The 21,098-nt window shown below is 50.5% G+C and overlaps 11 protein-coding genes across 11 annotated transcripts; 5 read left to right on the top strand and 6 right to left on the bottom strand.

The window, feature by feature from the left end:
- Positions 1-3,153: 3,153 nt before the first annotated feature.
- On the top strand, positions 3,154-3,690 carry N7515_008636 (uncharacterized protein; the record flags this gene model as incomplete). The annotated part of the gene is made up of 1 exon (XM_056669380.1): positions 3,154-3,690. The coding sequence occupies one exon, from the start codon at positions 3,154-3,156 to the stop codon at positions 3,688-3,690; it is 537 nt and encodes a 178-aa protein (XP_056519210.1).
- A 175-nt stretch (positions 3,691-3,865) lies between these two features.
- N7515_008635 (uncharacterized protein) lies at positions 3,866-5,411 on the bottom strand (the record flags this gene model as incomplete). Its single annotated transcript, XM_056669379.1, has 2 exons — positions 3,866-5,088; positions 5,126-5,411. Coding segments are annotated over 2 exons (1,509 nt in total), but the record flags the coding sequence as incomplete, so codon positions are not given.
- A 4,633-nt stretch (positions 5,412-10,044) lies between these two features.
- On the top strand, positions 10,045-11,384 carry N7515_008634 (uncharacterized protein; the record flags this gene model as incomplete). Its single annotated transcript, XM_056669378.1, has 2 exons — positions 10,045-10,128; positions 10,209-11,384. 2 exons carry the CDS (start codon positions 10,045-10,047, stop codon positions 11,382-11,384), a joined length of 1,260 nt encoding a protein of 419 aa, XP_056519208.1.
- Positions 11,385-11,391: 7 nt separating this feature from the next.
- Positions 11,392-11,933, top strand: N7515_008633 (FMN-binding split barrel-related protein; the record flags this gene model as incomplete). Its single annotated transcript, XM_056669377.1, has 2 exons — positions 11,392-11,495; positions 11,660-11,933. The coding sequence occupies 2 exons, from the start codon at positions 11,392-11,394 to the stop codon at positions 11,931-11,933; spliced, it is 378 nt and encodes a 125-aa protein (XP_056519207.1).
- Positions 11,934-11,958: 25 nt separating this feature from the next.
- On the top strand, positions 11,959-12,163 carry N7515_008632 (uncharacterized protein; the record flags this gene model as incomplete). Its single annotated transcript, XM_056669376.1, is given in 2 exon segments — positions 11,959-12,034; positions 12,045-12,163. The coding sequence occupies 2 exon segments, from the start codon at positions 11,959-11,961 to the stop codon at positions 12,161-12,163; spliced, it is 195 nt and encodes a 64-aa protein (XP_056519206.1).
- Positions 12,164-12,207: 44 nt separating this feature from the next.
- Positions 12,208-12,706, top strand: N7515_008631 (uncharacterized protein; the record flags this gene model as incomplete). The annotated part of the gene is made up of 2 exons (XM_056669375.1): positions 12,208-12,347; positions 12,421-12,706. 2 exons carry the CDS (start codon positions 12,208-12,210, stop codon positions 12,704-12,706), a joined length of 426 nt encoding a protein of 141 aa, XP_056519205.1.
- Positions 12,707-13,404: 698 nt separating this feature from the next.
- N7515_008630 (uncharacterized protein) lies at positions 13,405-13,696 on the bottom strand (the record flags this gene model as incomplete). Its single annotated transcript, XM_056669374.1, has 2 exons — positions 13,405-13,475; positions 13,534-13,696. The coding sequence occupies 2 exons, from the start codon at positions 13,694-13,696 to the stop codon at positions 13,405-13,407; spliced, it is 234 nt and encodes a 77-aa protein (XP_056519204.1).
- Positions 13,697-15,082: 1,386 nt separating this feature from the next.
- On the bottom strand, positions 15,083-16,568 carry N7515_008629 (Transcription-silencing protein Clr2; the record flags this gene model as incomplete). Its single annotated transcript, XM_056669373.1, has 2 exons — positions 15,083-16,458; positions 16,511-16,568. The coding sequence occupies 2 exons, from the start codon at positions 16,566-16,568 to the stop codon at positions 15,083-15,085; spliced, it is 1,434 nt and encodes a 477-aa protein (XP_056519203.1).
- Positions 16,569-17,021: 453 nt separating this feature from the next.
- N7515_008628 (uncharacterized protein) lies at positions 17,022-17,252 on the bottom strand (the record flags this gene model as incomplete). The annotated part of the gene is made up of 1 exon (XM_056669372.1): positions 17,022-17,252. One exon carries the CDS (start codon positions 17,250-17,252, stop codon positions 17,022-17,024), a length of 231 nt encoding a protein of 76 aa, XP_056519202.1.
- Positions 17,253-18,018: 766 nt separating this feature from the next.
- Positions 18,019-19,043, bottom strand: N7515_008627 (uncharacterized protein; the record flags this gene model as incomplete). The annotated part of the gene is made up of 2 exons (XM_056669371.1): positions 18,019-18,869; positions 18,929-19,043. 2 exons carry the CDS (start codon positions 19,041-19,043, stop codon positions 18,019-18,021), a joined length of 966 nt encoding a protein of 321 aa, XP_056519201.1.
- A 495-nt stretch (positions 19,044-19,538) lies between these two features.
- On the bottom strand, positions 19,539-20,798 carry N7515_008626 (uncharacterized protein; the record flags this gene model as incomplete). Its single annotated transcript, XM_056669370.1, has 1 exon — positions 19,539-20,798. One exon carries the CDS (start codon positions 20,796-20,798, stop codon positions 19,539-19,541), a length of 1,260 nt encoding a protein of 419 aa, XP_056519200.1.
- Positions 20,799-21,098: the final 300 nt, after the last annotated feature.

Genomic DNA, 21,098 nt, shown 5'->3' with positions numbered 1-21,098 from the left:
GTATAGTTTCGCTGTATATGGCTGTGCAGGTTGAATAAAACCACTGTAATTACCTTACAGCGGTAAATAATGCGCAATTGTATCGAATACAAGCCCAGAACATAGCTGACTAACCTGATTACTGAAATGGCCAGGCTATTTTCAATAGTCTCAAGGCGTAATTGCACTTTCATGCGTCGATTTTCTAGGTTCTAATATGTCTTCTGAGATGTCCTAGGCATCCTGAAAGTAGGTTGTCGCGCCTTGCCCATATATCTCCTGTTTGAGCCAATCTCACACACTAGACCGCACAGTGGGCTGTGCTTCGGAGAATTATGGGGACAATTGAGAAGGGACGCGAACGTAACGAGAGTATTCGTTAACGTAGTGGTGATAGAAGGGGCGAGGACTCTTTTCAAGTGTATATGTGGCGTCTTCAAACTGTCTCTTTCGGGTGCGGAACTCCACCTGGGACCTTCTGAGTCTCTGAAGGAGTACTATTGTACCATATAAATCTCATCTAAATAAGTAACATGTAAACCAAGTTCGTGAAAGGCTCAGATATCTCACAGACATTGGTCTCTGTCGATGCCTGGCATTTGATGGAGAAGAACGGGCGCCGCGGATCAAACTCACTTGCGTGGAAGGGGCTATCGTTGGTTCAGCTCAATCGGGGGAAGCACACCATTTGCGTCTGGGTAAATGACAAAAAGAGCATGTGCATGTACTGTGGGCTTTAATACGTGTAATCAGACCGAAAGATCAAGCTAGGATCTGTTCTCTCTCAAATCTCAATGGATTGTACGCTACCAAATTCAGTCAGCCACGGGCCCCCTGAAAATTCTCGCGCTCCCCCTGGTAGAATAGTGAGTCACTTACGTCTTCCCATTAGGTCTTGGCCATATACAACAGATCCAGAGCTCAGTAATATGCAAGAAATGGTTTTGCAACTCTAATCGGATGGAATAATTGGATATCTACCAGGTCGGCGGTTTCCTTTGCAGCATCAGAAAATCTGCACAATAGTTAGGTTTTTGCTCTGGCTGAGGGGCTGGAAAGAGACAGGCCCCGGAATGCCGACGGTCGCTTGAACTTATGAGCAGTTTTGAGGAGAAATGCTTGAGACTTGGATATGTTCACTCTAGGAGGGATCAGTGTTTCTTTTATATACTTTGACTCTCAGCATTAGCGGCCACAGTCCCCGCAAATTCCAATGGGCACCAGCACTTGAGCTCCTAGGATCTATACTCATCTCACCAATCATATTGTCGTGGCACGGAGGGTCTGGGAGCTCCTAGGAAGACCTATTAGGCTTCATTTAGTTATGATGAGGGATTTTCTAAGTGCTAGTTAGAATACCAGGTAATGAGGGACTGCAAAGTCCGTTATGGGCAGGTAGATTATCCAGTAGCACGACCGGTCTAGAATATTTTTGCGAATGTCCAGGTCGCTAGAGCTGAATTCGTACTCCTTTGTTCCTAGGAGCAAGTGGCGGCAGCAAGAGCGATAGTCCGTTAGGAATCAAGAGGAAAAAAGAATCACAATAAATCACTAAATTGGATTTAAAACCCATTTGACTGGACTTTTCTGAGATATTCCTCAATATTGTAGAACCAAAAATAGGGGGTGGGATATTTCCCGCAACTATGTAGAGATGTGAATGCGAGACTTGACGAGTTGAATAGTGGCATAGCCGCAGAATAGTAATGCCAACAAATGCGGCCCCACTGTGCATTTGCCTCCCAGCTAGAGGCGAAATAACCAGGATCGACCGCCACATTGATGACGCTAGCCTTTCGTTAAGGGGACAACGTTCAAGAGTGCTGGGTGAACGACTGCATTGGGATGGGGCTAGCGTGGTGCATTTTATTGAGGTGAGCTGCTGACTTAGCTGCTCCAACTTTGCTCAGGCGACGCTCAGTGAGCGACTTCATCCGGCTTATGTAATGATCAGGCGATGCTCAGTGAGCAAGTCAGAGTACTCAGGTCACGCTCAGGGAGGGGGATCAGGCTCCTCAGTGAGCAAATCAGAGTGCTCAGGTCACGCTCAGTGAGCGAGTTCACCCGGCTTACGTAATGATCAGGCGATGCTCAGTGAGCAAGTCAGAGTACTCAGGTCACGCTCAGTGAGCGGGATAGGCCCCTCAGTGAGCAAATCAGAGTGCTCAGGTCACGCTCAGTGAGCGGGTTCATCCGGCTTATGTAATGATCAGGCGATGCTCAGTGAGCAAGTTTAATGATTATGTAATACTCAGGGACGTGCTCAGTTTTACTCAGTGAGCAAAAAGCGGCTAGGGGTGAGCACTAAAGCGGAAATGGAAAGCCATGTCGGGCGGCCTAAAATCTGGTGTATATGTGGCTTGAATTGGAGGCCAAAGCATGGACGGATTTCACGATGAATAGTTCGAGGTTTTCTGAGCACGCAATGTGGTGCAATCAGAGGCCTAGGATGATGCATCGAGCTATGATGCGATCACCGTACCTACAGGGTCTGAATATCGGACTTGCGCCTTCTTGTTGCTCACCTGGACATAGTGGCCCGGTGTTGTGCAGTTTGCACATTGGAATCGAGAAATGGATTGAATCTTCTATCCTGCACTAAATGCCAGGTTGTTTGCTTCGAATGAAGTGGAACAAGCCGACGCCGTGGTAAACCCCTATCAATTCCCCTGAGGTCATCAGACTAGTCCAACACAATCTTGGATCCCACGATGATACCATCACCACGGCTTGATTCGCAATCCTCTGGACGCGCGAAACACAGATTCTATCACAATTGACATTGATGCCCCGCCGAACTATTTAATACACCAACCCAATTGGGACAGATATGCACGGTTGCAGCCAGCGTCAAGGTTCCCTCGCGGAGATCATCGTCGTTCTTACGAGCTATTCGGACGGATAGACTGCTGGTCTCGATTCTTCATCACGAACGTCGGCGACAAGAGCGGCTTTCTTCTGGCAAGCTACCTATTAGTTCATGAGTGCTCCCGAAGACGTCAACGGACGGGATGAGGCAAGTATCAGTGCTGATCCCCTGACGAAAGCTGTGGTATAAAAACCAATGCCCTGAGGGATGAGCCCCAACACTTTCTCCTCGTCATTCTTTAACAGCAAGTCCCCTTGAAAACCGGCTCATATCGTCCGTTCATACTTAATCTCTTAATTGAAAAGATGAAGACCTTCACCTTCTGCGCGGCCCTCCTGGCCTCGACGGCCCTGGCCCTGCCCGCGGGCACCTCTACCTCTTTGCCCACTGGCGTTCCCACAGCCGTGGCATCCGTGCTCCCCACCACCGCTGTGCCCCTCCCCACCGGCACAACTAAGTCTCACGACCCTCTCCACAAGAACCTCGCTGTCACCGATTCCAAGGGCCTCTTGAAGGACGTCCCTCTTCTTGGCGGTGGTGATGGAGATATCCTCGTTGCCCTGACCGATGTCCTATACTCTATCGTTGGCCGTCTGGACCTTTCCCATCTCTTCGACCCCATTGGCGACATTATCGCTCTTGCTCCTGATCTCAGCGCGGTCAAGTCCCAGATTCCCTCTACCCCCGGTGCAAACTTCATTGCTCTCAACACCGGTGACGAGAAGAACTCTGTTGCCCTCGTCAAAGTCAACAGCGCTGTCAAAGACCTCTTCTCCGTTGCAGGCCTCGATCGCCTGGGCACTTCCGCCGGCTCCCTCATCAAGGGTGAGAAGGCCAAATAGGTTCCCCGTCCGTCGGGTCCCCGGACATTATCATGTTCCGCAGTATAATCTATAGCCTTCATGAATATTACACCTCTGATATAAGTCAATCGTGTTGGAGCAATCAAGGCGCGCTGTACAGCATAAAAGTATGAAATGAGGTATCAAAGAAGGCATCATAATTTACATACATCACTCAGTAATGTGGCGCGTGCCAATAACTCTCCCCATCTTTCCCATAAGGATCAGAAGCATCCCTACACTCCGGCGTCTCATAATCCTGAACTGTCCCCATGGGCCAAATAGGCACCACGCAAATTTCATTCACCGCACATCCGCGACATTCCTTCCACGTCGTCCAATCAAGGTGTCGAACAAGCTTCCGTATAACCGCAACAGCCATATCGAGATCGTGCTCTTTCGCTGCGAGCGCTAAATCAGAACAGATTCTGCTCGCAACACTGCAAACAGCGCGAGCTGCAACACTTCGGTTCTCACTTGGCCAGGCCGGCAAGAACTGCGTCGCACAGCGCTCGATCTCAGATACGTCGTCCCGGGCGCTGTAGTCAATGAACGGAGACAGAACACGCTCGATCTCGGAGTGCAGATCCACGATTGAGTCGATGTCACCGGAGCTGAAATACGCCAGCTCATTGCTGTACCGCTGAACGATCATATCTGTGATCATTTGCCAGTCGTGGTTGACTTCCGCTGAGTGGTGAGTCATTATCATCCCGGTTATCTCACCCCGGACGGTGTTCCGCTCTTCATCGGAGAGATAAGCGAGCCGAGGCAGAGTTGCGTTATGTTGGAAGAGGTCTACATTGTGCGAAAAGGCCGTGACGAAGTGTTCGAAATTCAAAGACACACGGTTTCCACCGATCCCATGGTAGCGTGCCGCAACAGCGCGCATCCAACGCGAAGAATTGGGACTCTTCACAGACTCGACGTGAGGTGAACGTCCACGTCGACCATCTCCCCCAATATACGACTGAGGTACCTGGGGCACTTTCGCGTGCGTAATCCTCACCGGAACGAGATCTCGCTCAAAGTCACACAAAATGATCTCAAACCCAGCCTCCATGCGCAACAACCCATCAATCCTCCCCTGCCATTCATTCTCCGCTATTTCACATGCCAATCTAGCGCGCTCGGCATCGAGTCCCATCCACCCGGGCTGGTCACCAAATAACCCATTGAATAAAACCGCATCCTGGGAATCGAGCGTGCCCTTGTCTGTTTTCGCAGCTGACATGCCATCGATATACAAAAGGCGCAGATCTTTCCCTGCGGCGTATGTATGCAAGTATCCCTTGTCTTCATCTTCATTTTCATTTTCACGTCCATCGAATGCCACCGCAGGCTGCCTGGACAGGATATCATATTTCCCGTCCCGTCTCCGCAACTCCCCATGGCCCACTCCCTCCTCCTCTCCCCCGACCTGGACGCCCTACACCCGGCGGCGGCCCGGGCCCCCACCGCGGCCGCGCAAAGACCAAAGCATGCTCCGGCTCAAACGCCAGCCACTCCGTCCCATTGACAGGCACTGCCTCGGGCGTTCCGTGGTACAAGTACGTGCCGACAGGAACAGAGGCAAGGAAAAAGGAGACGCCGTTGTGGTGAAGGGATGATCCCCACTGGCGCATTGAGTCGTGAATCACATTGAAAATGTGGTTTGAGTTTCTAACTGGAGGTGTAGCGCTAGATGGGGTTGTGGAGAGGGCGGTTGGTAAGCTTAGAAGGCTGTATAGCGCAAATAGCCACGGGTGTCGCATATTTTCAGTGACGGCTGGCCCGGGATGGGGGGTTTGCGGAGACAGGGAAATATTGGTATTGTACTTCGGGAATTTAATCAGATGGTGAATCGGGCTGCAGGCGGGGATGTGGCGGGTCATAAATTTAGTCTAGGCCCTAGGGGCTGGGTCCCGCCGGCCCCCGGGATAAGCCGCGGCATCGCGTTCACGAATTTTAGCTAGGGCAGAGTCCGGCTAGGCATCGAGTTCATGAATTTAGCTGGGACATAGTTTCTCTGGCATTGGCTTCATGGATTTAGCTAGAGTCACCATAGCTCGAAGCTAATGGTAACACCTCCAAGTCTTGTGGATGGCCCCGGGATGGGATCAGCCCGAGATGCCTTCATCGCGTCCGTCAAGTAAACAAGGTTGGTATGCCGAACGCATATCTCACAAACCCTCCCCTTGAGTCGTACAGCCCTTAAGCTCTCCGAAGAGAGAGAGCCGCACGTCTCAGAGAGAAGCGACTGTCTCATATATAACACACTAGGCTTTCATCATTAAGTATAAAACTTGGAAGGATGAGGAAGAATGGAAGAAGGGAAAAATGCGAAGATCCCGCGCTTTTAAAGATTTATCCTTTTGTGAAGTCGCGATGTTATTGGTCAATGAGCCTCACCGCTGGCTTACAAATTAGGAATAGCCTAAAATCCTCAAATGTCCACACGCGCTTATCCTAGGGAAACTAGAACGCGCTTTGTTTTACTCCTGTATCCATACACCTTCGCAGTTCTGCCTTTGAGGCTTTCGCCTTTCGGGTCCGTGGCTCCGTGTCTTGATTTGAAACGAGGTCAGCTTGACTTGTTTGAATTGGATTTCTTTGCATTGATGATCGCATACTGGATGTCATCGCTGACCGCTGTTACGGTCGATGGCTGGCTCGTGAAGAGAAAGAAACAAAAAAGAAGATCGTTCATTCCCGTACTGCATACAGGGTAACAACTAACAAATCTGATGGATGTCATGAGGAAGTGTTCAACATCAGGGAGTAAGTGTTCCCATATCGTTTCACCGGAAGCTGGCACAGCATGCGGCGTAACATCGTCTCGATGACTGCGTTAGATCGTTCCGTCTGTCCGTCTGCGGCAGGCTGATAGGCGTTAATCCAAGGCGAACCTGCCCCCGGGTAAAGAGGTATGTCCAGAATTCGGACGTGGAAAGAGAAGAACAGGAGGTAAACAATCAACAAAACTCTTCCTCGTGTCCCTGCTCCTTCCCTTGTTGCCGTTTCTTCCAGTCTCTACTTCTACTTTTCAAGTGACCCTGTCTGCTTCGCTTGCCTGGCCTCAGGTACTCGTTAACCGTTACAATCGCAAGGAAATCCAATTCCAATAAGTCAAGCTGACTTCATTCAAGGCACGGAGTAACAGACAGCGGCAGCAGAGTAGGGACCGTCAAGGTTGGAGGGCGGTGGGTTACAGGCGAGGGAAGCAAATAGGTTCTGTCGCAAAGGTCCAAGGTCAGAGGTGCAGTCATCGAAAGCCTGGAATCCTCAGGTTTGCTTCGCACCATGTCACCGCCGCCCGTTGCAGCCTATGTCTGATATTGAATCTTGTCGCTGTCCTTGACGGGCCTCTATGATGATACCAGCGAAGGTAATGCCAGCCGAGTGCTTTCTGGAAGTATGAGATAATTGCCCTCTCTTCGGTTGGGGTGGTATGCGCTCTGACCACAGCACCAAAGGGCATACTATGGCTGGTGTATGGACACTTTTCTGTAGAGTGTTTGTCTTGTCCAACAAGGAGAGGCCAGTATGAGGTCAATGCCATTAAGACCGATCTCCATGGGCTGCCTCGTACCCAGGACGCAAATGAGACGGGCTCCGGTGGCTGAGCATGTGACGTTGGTATAGGTGGTAGCGCGGGGGCTAGTGCTTTGTGACTGAGCTGCGCGAGGTTGGAGCTTGGACGACGTGGGGTTCTCAAACCAAAGGTTGCTTTGTCGCGCTTCCAACACTCGGGGGACATGTGCTGTTTTTGCAACGACTGCACTCGTCTGATGTGCCATGTCTGTGTGATCCCGGCAATGTGACGGCCAGTAGGAAAAGTAAGCTGAGATTCCCGTAGCCTGTGCGCTAACGAAAGACAGAACTAGAGGAGAAAAAGAAGAAGAAGAAGAAGAAGAACAGTTGTGAGAGAACCCTTTATGCCAGTCCTGCACACTCGTTCCCCTCAAGTCACAAGACTTATTCCAGCGAATTCCTTCCTCCAAACCTTGCCATGCGTCACAGGCAATGCAACCTGTGAAGAGGGTTCTCAGGTTTGACCTGGACTTCTATACTCGCTTGTCAAATTCGCCCATGCATTTGCACGTATTGAAATCGTTGCAAGGATGGGCGTTGACTGAGAGAGAGAGAGAGAGCAAAAGTGGAAAAGGTTGAGCAAGCGTCGATGACTTTATATACGACGACGATGAAAGGGAAGCCTTGGCCGTCTTGAGCGCCGTTTGAGTGGATCCCGGCAATCTGAACAGGCTTCCACTATGTGCTGGCTTTCGTTGTCGATTGATATCCCGGCCGCTTGTAGTCTCCGAGCCCAGTATAAGTAGGGATTTGTGCCATTGAGGGGCACAGTCGAAGTGGCCACCGTATATGCAGCGAGCTCCGTGCCGTTGAAATGACGGTGATGAGTTTATAACACGGCCATTGATGAATAAGTTTATAAGAGCCGAGGAGGTAAGTGATTGTTCGGTTTCACGAGTTTGAATGACACTGATGAATCAACGAATAAGAGATAAAGAAACAAAGATGTCATTGACTGTGATTGTGCGTATATAACTTCGCGACGAATTTATTCCATAATGATGACCCGAGATCGGGAACTGTCGCATGATGTGTTGGGGTCTGGACCTTGTCGCTGTTCTGGCAACCACTCAACTCGTTCGTCATGACAAGTCTGCGTGAAGACCGTCAATCAAGTTTGCTTCCACCAAGCCCCCCGTCAAATGGACAGAGTGGCCTCGAATGAGAGTTTTGGAGAGAGAAGAGGAAGGAGCAAGACTGGAAGCAAGAGACGAAGAGCTAGGTTTATATATAAGTAGGTTGGTTTCAGTCATCGTGGGATGCGGCAGATAACCCCCGAAGCGCAGGAGTATTTTGAAGATCTAAAGAAGGGAAAGAAGGAGGAAGAGATGTGCATGAAGAACCTTATAATAATGATGTCCATTTGAATGAGCATCCTGAGAGAAGTTGAAGAAGGAGGAGGAGAAGTAGGAGACGGATAGCTTGATATAGACTCCCACTTCTGCAAATGATGCAAAGGTGACTAGCAAACAGGTTGTTTGCTAGGTAGTCCATCATCGATGATATTCTTTGAAGGAGGAATCAGGAAGCAAATCATTCAACAGAGTAAGCAACACAGCAAACATGTCAGGTATGAGCATTCCGACTACCTGTAGGTGATTCTAGACTGGTCATGCTGCACGAGGGGGGGTGAGTATCAATCTACTAAAAGCATACCTACAAAAATCGAAACATGTAAAAGAAAATTGAAATGTAGGGATTAGAAAGCGACAACGACCATACACTAGACCTCCTGGCATAGTTGGCACTACTGCACCATAAGGGACCGTGATGTAAAATAACGGCGTTACACATCTGGCTCGCATGTAAAAATACACGGCAGAACATTTCTCCTAATAGGGGAGGTCAATGAAATCAATTACCCCTCGGACTGTTATGGGAGAGAACAGTCTTGCCTCACAAGTGGGAGGAGCATGGGGGAGACTCAGACAAAAGATTAAAGAACGGAGAGAGCGAGCAGGAGATGGATAAGTGTCCCCAGGGTGAGAATGAGAAAGAGAGACATAAGGAGAAGGATAAGGAGAAGGTGGTCGGAAGGTTATAAGATTGAGGTCTCAAGGAGAATTGAGAGAAGGGGGAGATCACGAGATTCTCAACCCCGGAGCCAGGAGACATGTCTTCACCAGGACGTGTATTTTTGTCTCGCATGTCGGTTTCGAACTCGAGAGGTCGCGAGGTCAGGTTTGCGGCGACCTGGCGACTTCCCCAGTCGACCACTTTACTGGGGATATCTGATTCAAGCAATTTTCTAAATATAACTGAACATGGGGATAGGAAAATAGATTTCCCGTTTAGGAAACCGGGGTGGCAGAATATAGGCGGTGTAAGCACTGGCTAAGAAAGGAAAGCAGTCTCAACTCTCAACTCTCGAGTTCAACTCGACAATATCACTATGGCTTATACCAGCCCCCCCCCCCCCCGCGCTCCCCGGGGAGCTCTGGGGCTGCATTGAGTCATATCTATCCAATGCCGACATCAAATCTTTGCGTCTGACATGTAAGCAATTCAACAATGCAGTGTTTCTTCGACTCAATCGTGTTTTCTTATCCGCCAACCCCCTCAACATTGAGGTCTTCCGCAACATTGCATCACACGACACGTTCCGCCATCAGATCAACGAGATTATCTGGGATGAGGCGCGCTTGTGTCGGGGTCCAGCCCGAATAGTTGGGACTACTAATGAGGGACATGAATTGCTCTCGGACGAGGATGAACCCGAGAATGACAGAGAATGGGCTGCGGGATACCACACTCAATACTGAGAGGTGATTACCGGGCGCCATGAGTCTGAAGAGGATGGGTCTGGAGAGGATGAATCTGAAGAGGGTGATGGTCCTGGATGTCCTCGATGGTTCGAAAAGGCTTGTGGGGAAAACTTTTGCGTTCTAAAATGCCGGGAACGTCGTGATGTGGATAGGCCTGACCATATCGCGCGCAGGTAACAGGTGTTCGCTCAGCCTTCCCTGAGGGAGGCCTGGCAACATTATCAGCAGTTGCTGCATCAACAGAAGGATGTTCTTGCCGGTCGGAGTGATTTGGAAGCGTTCGCGTTTGGCGTTAAGCGGTTTCCTGCCCTGAAGGGAGTTACCATCACACCTGCAGCCCACGGCAACCTCATCACCCCGCTTTACCCGACCCCTATGATTCGTGCTTTCCCGAAAGGCTTTAATTACCCCATTCCTCGTGGTTGGCTGTACCCTAGAGCCACTTTCGAGCCCGCTACTCCATATACGTGGAATCAATACCCAGAACTTAGAGATCGGTACCGCGGGTTCCGCACGGCAATGCGTGTCCTCGCCAACGAACCCAACTCTGTTTCTGAGCTGGTGATGACTTCTAACTCTATCCCCACGGGGATCAACTGCACAATCTTCGACGAGCCCTGCGAAGAGTACAATCATTTCGCTACCGTGCTTAAGAAGCCGGGCTTCCGCCGTCTGGATATTGCCTTGCTTCTCGGTGGTAAGCGTGAGGAAGACCTCGAAGCATGCTGGCGATCTCTGCTTAATGGACGTCTGCGCCGGGCGCTCGGTGAAGCAAAAGAAATGGAAGAGTTCAGGCTGCATGCAACATTTGATGATGAGCTCTACCCTGACGGAGAACCTCCCCCATTACAGGGAATTGTGCCTGTGGAACAATGGTCGAAACTGCGCCATTTCGAACTCTCCGGCTTTGTTATCTCACAGGATAACTGTGTCTCTTTCCTCAAGACGTTACCAAAATCCGTTCGCTCCATTGAGCTCAGTATGCTGTATTTCCTTCGCGGCAATGGAGACTGGTATAGTATGCTGGAAGAAATCAAGCGAATGGTGTCGGAGAGCACGCTGTGGGGAGACCGGGATGCGGGATCAAGACCCAAGATTACGATCGGCGTGCCACTCGCGGACACCGGCCCTACATATGGACACGGTATATGGATTGAAAAGGAGGTAGAGGATTTCATCTACGGTGAAGGAGAAAATCCCTTTAGGGAGCCTCGTCCCTGGGAAGTCCAATTTGGAGTTGGTGTGATGAGGGATGCATTGGAGCCCGATTTTGAACATCCATATCATGACCATACGTCCAATCGGTACTTTGATACAGATGAATATTTGCAAGACAGATACCTCAATGAAGACTGATTTGCACATGTGCGGAAGAGTCAGCAGCCTTAACAGAGAAGCAACAGAGAGGAACTGGCTCCAGCGCGATCGGTCACCCGTGACCCGTCGTATGCTTACTGTGCACATTGTGTAGGACGTGCCGACGATACCCGTGGAATTTGGGTAGTCTGACAGTCGAGGTACCATGAAACGAAAGCTTTCATCAGCCACCCGCATCGATCGGACCCACTGCACTGCGAGCTGAGCCACAGCCATTATCCATATGGTGCCAGCTTCTGTCCCTGACTCCCCAGTCCCTACGAGCACTCTCTGCGGATAGCCCTACGGCCCCTACACCGCCTGATCCTAGTCAAGGCAGTCACTGCAAGGCCTACGATCCAGCCTTCTAGTCTAGCACCATCTTTCTACAGGAGCGTCCTGAGTCTGACAATGAGTAAGCCATCAGGGAGCTCCGAGCCTGCTCCATGGCGTCACCTGCTTGCCTCTCATCTAAAGCAAACACCCGAATGGGAGTTTACAGTCGCGACAAAGAACTTGCGGCTGACGTGGATTCTTCCCAGAACTTGATCTCCACCCCAAGGGCCAGGAAGCTATGGACCAGCAGGTGAAGGGTGGTGGTAGTCCACCAGTCTTCGAGAGTGATATGCCGTGCTTCACCACTATTGAAGGTTTTTGAAGCTGTATTCTGGCTGAAGGACCTTATGACTCAGTGGCGCACCAAGGGCATAGCATATGCTATTGGAGACCCAAAGCGGGAAATTAACCGCAAGAAGAAGCATCCACAGCTGAGATACTGAGAGTCATTGAGAGTGAAGAGTGGTAGTGGACAAGACGTGGAGGGATGGACCCCCGAGAACGCTGTCACAAAGTACTCTGCACCATTCCCCTGTTGCGAGAGATATGTGTTCTCCATAATCTCGGCTCTCTCATGTCTGTATTTGCTCCGTTGGAGATGTTGCAAGATATACCCAGAAAAAGCCCGTCTGTCTGTCATTCCAGGCTCATGCTAAGTGGTTACTAGGCTCGTTTCGAAATCCCCTCTAGGATAACCTAGGGTCACGGTATCCAGCGAACCTGGTCTTGGCCTAGGTAAAAAGGTTACAGATCTTGATGATCCAGTTTCCAGAGCAAACTTCCGTGTGCTTCTTATAAGGCCGGCAGAGGTTGAACGTCTACACTTTGCCGATCAGGAAGATGGCAAGAGATGGAGTTGGAAGTTAACGGGAGGTAGCTGTGATGAGGATGCTGAATGGCATAATTTGTACACAATAGTCTGGAAAGAACATTGTTCTATCGCTGCTCCTGAATCTGGTCACAGTTTCGTAACGAATCGTAACTGATTGCTGGCTATTGTGTGAGGGATGCAGTTTCTGAGTGTGAGAGCAATGTGAGAGCAGTGCCTAGTCTTATGACTTCTCTTTATATTGTGTGAAGGATGCAATTTCTGAGTGTGAGAGCATTGCCTAGTCTCATGACTTCCTTTGATTGTCGAGGTCGTCGTATATAACGTCGTCGACGCTTGCTCAACTTCTTCCTCTTTTGCTCTCTCTCATCCACACTTCCAACGTTTTCATTACGTCGTTGAGGTGGGTACAGCGCTTCTTCTGCGCTTTGCATTTCGGGCACGCCATCTCGGTGTCGGTCACTGTTGATGCGTGTTTGGTTAGTCGTGATGATTGCGTGGTGGACAAAGAAGACGTGATGGATAGGGGAGATTTACTCATGGCGGTTGTGATGAGAGATCTCTTAAAGAGTTTTGAAAACGGGTCGTCGCGACGGCGTAATGGGTAGCACGTATTGAAAACAACGTTGCAAGTGTGGGTGAGAGAGATCAAAAGAGGAAGAAGTTGAGCAAGCGTCGACGACGTGATATACGACGACCTCGACAAACAAAGGAAGTCTCTCACCCACACTTTCAACGTTTTCATTACGCCGTCGCGACGACCCGTTTTCAAAACTGTTTAAGAGATCTCTCATCACAACCGCCATGAGTAAATCTCCCCTATCCATCACGTCTTCTTTGTCCACCACGCAATCATCACAGCTGACCAAACACGCAGTGACCGACACCGAGATGGCGTGCCCCAAATGCAAAGCGCAGAAGAAGCGCTGCACCACAAGAACAGGGTCAGTAACTTATTATACCAGAGCATCTGAGACAACTAACCTTCTTCATGCGCGCCTCCATCTCCGCGCCAGTTCTTGGCATGCGTACGACGCCAGCTTCGGTCGTCACGTTCAGAGTGTCGGCTGCTAGGCCAAGTGCTCATATCCCCCTCACCAGCAGCAGTGATGGGGATCATAACCGGGGTAATCCCGGAAGACGGCATGATGTCAAAGATCGACAATCGACGAGAAGTTGGAAGGAGGCAAAGCAGTGAGTGGTATGTCGAAAGTCAAGAGGAGAGTTGTTGTCAAGATGAACTATGAAGAACACGTGCTTCATATTTGGTTTTCCAATCGTGGAGGCCTTTATCGATAACGATAACGATACTGGCATTGCCGCATGATCACGGATCTGTCGCTTCGTACATACCGCTCACTGCTTTGCTCTCTTTTCCTCAAATCTCGGCCTTTGCACTTCAGAACTTTCCGGTTGGCTGTTCTATCATCACCATCGAACACATCAGAATTCATCTGAACTTGCGAGTCGGGAAGACGAGCATGCCGTCTTCCAGGAATAACCTGGTCGTGATCCCCATCACTGCTGCTAGTGATGGGGATATGAGCACTTGGCCTAGCAGCCGATACAAACCACGCGACGATCAAATCTGGCGTCGTAAGCTTGCGAAAAGTTGGATGAAAGATGTGGGCACTTAATGACCCAGCGAACCATATACCGTCTGAGCATGCTGAGGTACTAACCATCGCCAAGCAGACTAAACTATACAATGCCAAGCCCAAGCCGAAGTCACTGCCGGATGCCGAACCGACCACCTTTAAAGCCACACCGACCCGAGCATTTGATAGGTCCAACGGCCTGGAAATAAGATCCGATCGGACACTAAAAATATACTCGGGCCGAGGAAGAATGTTGACATCCGAATTTTTACCTACGCACCTTTCCAGCTCTGGGGCGTACAAAAACCTCGAATAATATAGGAAATAGGGCTCGTTGCATGGTATCCGGCATCGGAGCGAACCTAGCTTTCATTTCCCCAGTTTCAACAGACAAAATTGATTTGAGCTTTTGGGCAGACTACACTAACTAGGCTTAGCGTAAAGAGTCAGACAGATGTTGACGTTCTGGATTGTAGCTCTCCTCCTGTGTGTTTGTAGCAGATGTATTACAGTATTGCAAGTGGCTCAGTATCTTTCGAGATGATTATCCATGCCCCATGGAGATTGACTAGAATAACATGTCCTCGTTGTATGCTCTGTGGTTCAGGCGTTGAGGACTCCAACCAGCATGAATAGAGCCAGTCCCGTCATGCTGGGGCATCAATCTCGCTTACAGGTAACAGGATCAGCAGATACATAGCTAAGAATAATGATAATAATGTTTCATTGTGACTACATACAGGTTCTCGAACAGAACCATGAACAGACCTTAGCAGCACCCCCCCCCCCCCCCGTAAACACCCCGGGTATCATGGCTATGCCGCTGAAAGGGAAACGAAAAAAGCACCGGACAAATCATACAGAATCATCAAACAGAAAGAATCAAAACCGACATGAAGACCGACATCAAATCATACATGATAACAGAAAGCGATCTATGCAAGAGTAGCCGTCGCGGGAGTCTCGGACGCATGAATCTGATCCTGACGGTGGAGCGACTCGCGCGCCGTACTTACGATAGTCTGCCCGTTTTCATCGCCCTGCGGAGCTGAAGGCCCGCACTCGACACCGAGGAGCTCGGTCACACCAAGTGTTTCAGCACGACACTTGCCCTGGAACCATGTCATGCCATCTGGGATGCGAACGTCGTCCTGCGAGGACCATTTGCGGCCCCCCGTGACGCCGAGGAGATCGTACTCTAGACTGTGCGTGCCGAACATCAGATATGCGGCGGGAGCCTCGTAATAACGGCCGATGACGGCGTCCAGGGCGACATTGCACTCCTCGCCATTGGCCATCTTGTACCAGGGGCCGTAGTGGTACATACTGGGTTGGCGGAAGGCGGTGAATACCTCGTTGGGTGTGAGCGGTCGGGGGTTCTCGTCGGCTGTGGGGTCGTGGAATAGGCATGAGTAGGACTTGCGCACGCGCGAGGGGTCGGTGGTATATACCCGGCCGGAGATCAGGACTCCCCTATGTTCGGCTAGCAGTAAGGGGTCGTTGTCTACGCAGTCTATGAGCTGGAAGAGTATGTTTGTGATCACCATCACATCGGTTATCTTTGGGACTGGGCCTTCTTCAAGATCCGGGTATTCGAAGCCCTCTGGTTTCAGACGGATGGTGTCCGAGACGGCGAGGAGTTCGCTACCGATGAAGATGGCCTTGCAGTGGATACTGCAATTTCTGTCTTTGCCGACTATGTGGTATTTTCGCACCACGCTCCAGGAGGATATCACGTTCATGGCGTTTAAAATAGATGGGTGCGATTTGTCCCAGTTCTGGTCCTTGAGAAAGATTTTCCAGGCGTTGAAAGGCCTGATATTCCGCAGGGGAACGTAGTTGTACTGCTTCGAATAGGTCTTGTCATCGCCCAGAGGGTGTGGTAGAGCCTCCACGCGGAACCAAGAGTAAATCAGACCGTGTGGGTCGTCGGGTGTTTCCGTAATGTCTCTCATGTACGTGTCTTTTAGAGGCATTTCGGTCACTACACCTGCACGCCAACAAGGCAAACCATGCCAAAGGTGGTCATTGCCAAGGATTTCATGACGGCCAGTCACGGGATTGAGCGTCAGACTACCGTCTTCAAGACCGTCCCAGATCCAGAGAACAAGCTCACCACATCGCGGGACGTAGGCAGGATCAATGCTCGGTTTCACATCGTAACGAGTAATCCATTTGTGAGCCAGAATGCTGTCGAAACTGACCGGTTCCTCAGCATATTCGTCAATTTGGCCATTCTCTAGCAATTTCACGACATACGGTCGCCAGAAATCTGGGACTTCGGCGTCGGCGGGTTGGCGCGTATTGTCGGCTCGGGGGCTTGTTAGTGTATGATTTGTTCCACTGGGGTAATGAGTACTCACATGGAGGCGGCACAGCGGTCCTTGCCACTGGCTCCGAGGCTGAGCCCATTTCTTTCATTCTTTTTGTGGGTGGCACACGGCTTGCGAGCAGCTGTCGAGTGCTCCCTTGACTATGGTGATAAGATGGCGGAAGAAGGTGATACTCGAGTTCAAGGCTTCCCACTCGGATCCCCGAATAGATAAGGATTGCTATTTCGCAAGTCCGTCAGCCAGAACCAAGTTATCAAACTCATGTGAACTCACCACGCGGGGGGCGCTAGGTTTCAAAGTGCGAGGAGAGGATGGAGATGGAAAGACAAGACACAAAGGGCAACACAACAGCCGGACAGAGCATATGCCGCAGGAACCCAGCGTGTGTGCGCGTAACAATGTGCATAACAATAAGCAAACGCAAACAGCAGGTCACAAGTGCTTATGCTCTGTCCGGCTGTTGTGTTGCCCTTTGTGTCTTGTCTTTCCATCTCCATCCTCTCCTCGCACTTTGAAACCTAGCGCCCCCCGCGTGGTGAGTTCACATGAGTTTGATAACTTGGTTCTGGCTGACGGACTTATTATATCTGAGCATCTGAGACAACTCAGCTTGTTGATAAGTGCCTGCATCTTTCACCCAATTCTCGGCAAGCTTCTGCCGCCAGTTCTGGTCGTCGCGTTCAGTGTATGGGCTGCTAGGCCAAGTACTCACATCCCCATCACTAGCAGCAGTGATGGGGATTACGACCAGCTTATTATTGCGAGAAGACATGCTCGTCTAAGTCGTCTTCCGCACTGGGAAGCCCAGGCCCCAGGTGAGTTCCGATGGGCTGGTGATGATTGTTCGATGGTGACGAAGTCGATAAAATGAGAGCAAAGCAGACTAGCAGTGGTATGTCGAAGCTAAAGCTGAGGAGAGTTGTTGACAAGATGAACTATAGTCTATGGAGAACACGTGCTTCATGTTTGGTTTTCCCATTTTGGAAGCGGCGAGGCCTTTATCGCCCGATAACGATACTGCCATGATCACGATTCACCGATCTTTATCTTCGACCATACCCCTCCTGGCTCTCTTTTTATCAACCTCGTCACCATCGAACAAATATCACCAGCCCATCGGAACTCACCTGGGGCCTGGGCTTCCCAGTGCGGAAGACGAGCATGTCTTCTCGCAATAATAAGCTGGTCGTAATCCCCATCACTGCTGCTAGTGATGAGGATGTGAGTACTTGGCCTAGCAGCCCATAGTCATACACTGAACGTGACGACTACAGCTGGCGTCTGGAGGTTGCCGAGAATTGGGTGAATGATGCAGGCACTTAATGGCCCAGCGAATCATGTTCCGTCTGAGAATGCTGAGAGCCCGAGGTAACCACCGCCAAGCAGAATACATAAACTAAACAATGCCAAGCCCAAGCCGAAGCCGAAGTCACTGGATGCCGAACCGATCACCTTCAAAGCCATCCCGACCCGAGCAAACGCGCCGATCAAGCCTGTGTCAGGTACACCATGTACCAACAATATACCTCCCGAATAAATCACAAATTGGCCTTCATGAGCTCCGCCTCCGTCCACTCCCACAGCCGTTTCCCCTTGTCTTCACTAGTCGACCATTTATTCCGGCGTTTCAAAATTCCAACAGGTACATAATATGCTCCATTAACCAGCTCGTCCTTTTTAGCTCCAGCAGCAGCCCACAACGTGTTACATGCACCCTGGGCAATTGACGTGCCAGCCACACGCAAGACCTTAGAGTACAGAGCGACGACTGGAGATCGAGAACTCAACGACTCATACAGATCTGTCAGAATGATACCAGGATGAACTGCCACCGACGTTATTGAAGGGTAGCGCCTGGCAAGTTCCGCAGCAAACATGATATTTGAAGCCTTCGATGCTCCATACCGAGCGGTGGTGCCGACCTTCTTCAGCTTCTGCTGGTCTAAGATTGTCTCAAATGGCGGTGAAAATATATGTCCCACGGATGCCAGCGACACGGCGCGGACATCCGAGCCGGGCTCTTCGGCAGTTTTGAGCAGTGTTGGTAGCAGCAACTTGGTGAGATGGAAATGTCCGGTGTGATTTGTGCCAATCTGAATTTCGTGTCCTATTTCCGTTTCGCCCGGAGGCAGAGCCATGACCCCGGCGTTGAGAATTAGGATATCGAGACGGGATGACAGCTCTTTGAATTGCTCCGCCGCATTTTTGATTGATGAACCCGACATCAAATCCAATGGAAGCCAACTAATGTCGACATCATTAGAGACGGACAATTTCACATCCTTGATGGCTTCCGCTGCCTTTGATTCCGAGCGTGCAGCAAGGAATATCTTAGTAGGATTGTGCTTGGCCAGCTGTAGGACGGTTTCTTTACCGAGTCCAGCATTGCCTGCCAGAGCGCATAGGATTAGATGGAGGAATATGCCGTTAAATTCGGGCTTAGCTTACCGCCTGTGACTAGAATGACCTTGCCAGTTAGGTCTGGGATGTCGGTTTCAGGTTTGAAGTGAACTGTACCCAAGAAGTTGAGCGAGTCCATAGCAGCGGTAACCCATTCAGACATTTTAAGAGGCACAGATAACGTATAGGAAGAAGAGATACTGCGATTGAAGTTGTATTCGGCGTTCAAACGTTTAATAGCCGATGGGAGCACGCTAAGTACTTCGGGACGGAAGAAGCATTCTTCCCAAGATAGTGGAACCTATCCGAAAGTCTATCTTTAGATGCCGAGGCGACCCACGGGACGCGGACAGGCAGCGCCATCATACGAAAACCAACGTCTCAGGCCATGGTCTTAATCGAGGACTGCTTGTGGAGTTGTGATCTTGGCGATATAAATCGTGACAGCTAAATCACCAAGGAGAACCTTGAATCTCATCAGTGGATTGGGAGACGCTCATGTAGCTTCACCAACGTCTTGGTAGTTCTATATAGAGAGCAGCTTAGTAGCACAGGCTTACTGCTGCAACTTTCTAGTTCTGAACATTTTTCGTGACATATGCTTGGAGGTCCAATGTGATATTCAGCACCTCACGTTATTTTCAGCTGCATAGTGATTTCATGTCGAAATATCGCCTGCAGCAAGAAGTCGTTTGAGCTTCCAGAGGGCTACCATAGCCTCGATGCCGATTTGATCCTCAGGCCTGAAGAACAATGCTTTGTGCTGGAGTTGACCATGGCTCTCACGGAGCTTCTCCAAATCAGACTCGGAAAACAGCACCGACAGATCAAAAACAGGAACCTTCGATCCAGTTTGCGTGAGAGCCACCGATTCCAAAGCCACCTTCGAGTTCGACACATCGCCAGCAGCCACAGACAGCTCCGAGCCAAGCAAGAGGACTGCACCGCCCTCCATACGCTCAAACGAATCCAGACTTCCGAGAACCTCCTCCAGCGCAACATCCGAGTAGACCGGCAGATCCAAAGCCCTCCAAACCCCATTGGGAGTTCCAACACGCTTATATTTCTCGAGAACAGCACCCAGCTTCTCAATCACTCGGCTCCTCATACCATATAGTACAACATCCGGCATATCCTCTGACCAAGAGATCTGCTTTTCTACATGCGCCGTAATGGGGCCTGTAGGTTGTTTCCAGCGAAACGGTATCAAGCGCGACATCGCGTTTCTCTTCGAGCGACCAGTCCCGCGATTTCTGACGAGCGGAGGTGTGATACATCGAAGAAGCGGCAGGAGCTCCGTGATGCGAAGCAAGAGCTCGCGTCCGGCGCTGTTGACTTGGGAATCTGGGACCACCGGTTGGAGCGGGGAATCCTCTTCCGGACTAGCTACCTGGGTATTTGCGCTTCCAAGTGGGTCTGCGATAGTTGCCTCCGGTGATGAGTCGGGTATTTGGGTCTTCTTGCCGTGCGACGAGTCTCGCAGCAGACCCACAGGCATCATGTACAGCTTCTCTTCATCTGGTTGTCGAACGAGTCCCCACGTCCCCAGAAGATCGGAAGGAAGTCTTGCGGCGGTAATAGTACACATACGTGGCGGCGAGGCCAACATTACTGCCCATGGGTTCTTGCGCAGGTTGGCTTCCTCCTCTGTCGTGGCGCGTCTCTTGCGAGTCTTCTCCCTGTGACGTGGGTGTCTGAACAGAGGGGACTGTGGAAGGCGCTGCGATGGAGGTATAGGTTTTGGACCCGAGTTATCCTCCTCCGTTTCTGATGATGATTCGTTTGATTCATTTTGTCGCGCGGTCGAGATACCCCGACTGGCTGCTTGCGCTGTCAGGGGACGGGAAGTCGCTAGCAATTGGCGGAATGCATGAAGACGCCATTTTGTATATGGTATACGTGCATTGACGCACTCCATTGTTCTGTCTGTGCGAGTTATAGACGCTGGGGTTAAGTCGAGCGAAGTTCAGAGCGGAAAACATGACTTCGGAGTTCCCGCAGGAGCCAATCGGAGCCCCTTATTTGCGGCAAAGTCGTTTACAGTGTCAGTCGCTGATTGGCAGCAATTGGAATATGCCATGATATGGCTTAAAGTGCCCGATGCCATTTCAATCAAGAAGAAACAGGATGATCCTCAATGACCATCTCAGACTCCAAAAAGGGCGACATTAGGGTTAGACCAAGGCTGGTGGCCATCTTCCTGCAATGCAAGCTCCTT

This window comes from Penicillium bovifimosum, assembly GCF_028826915.1.
Source record: "Penicillium bovifimosum strain IBT 22155 chromosome Unknown utg000006l_segment0_segment0, whole genome shotgun sequence".
Taxonomy (NCBI): Eukaryota; Fungi; Ascomycota; class Eurotiomycetes; order Eurotiales; family Aspergillaceae; genus Penicillium; species Penicillium bovifimosum.
This window is presented reverse-complemented; position numbering and strand designations above follow the sequence as displayed.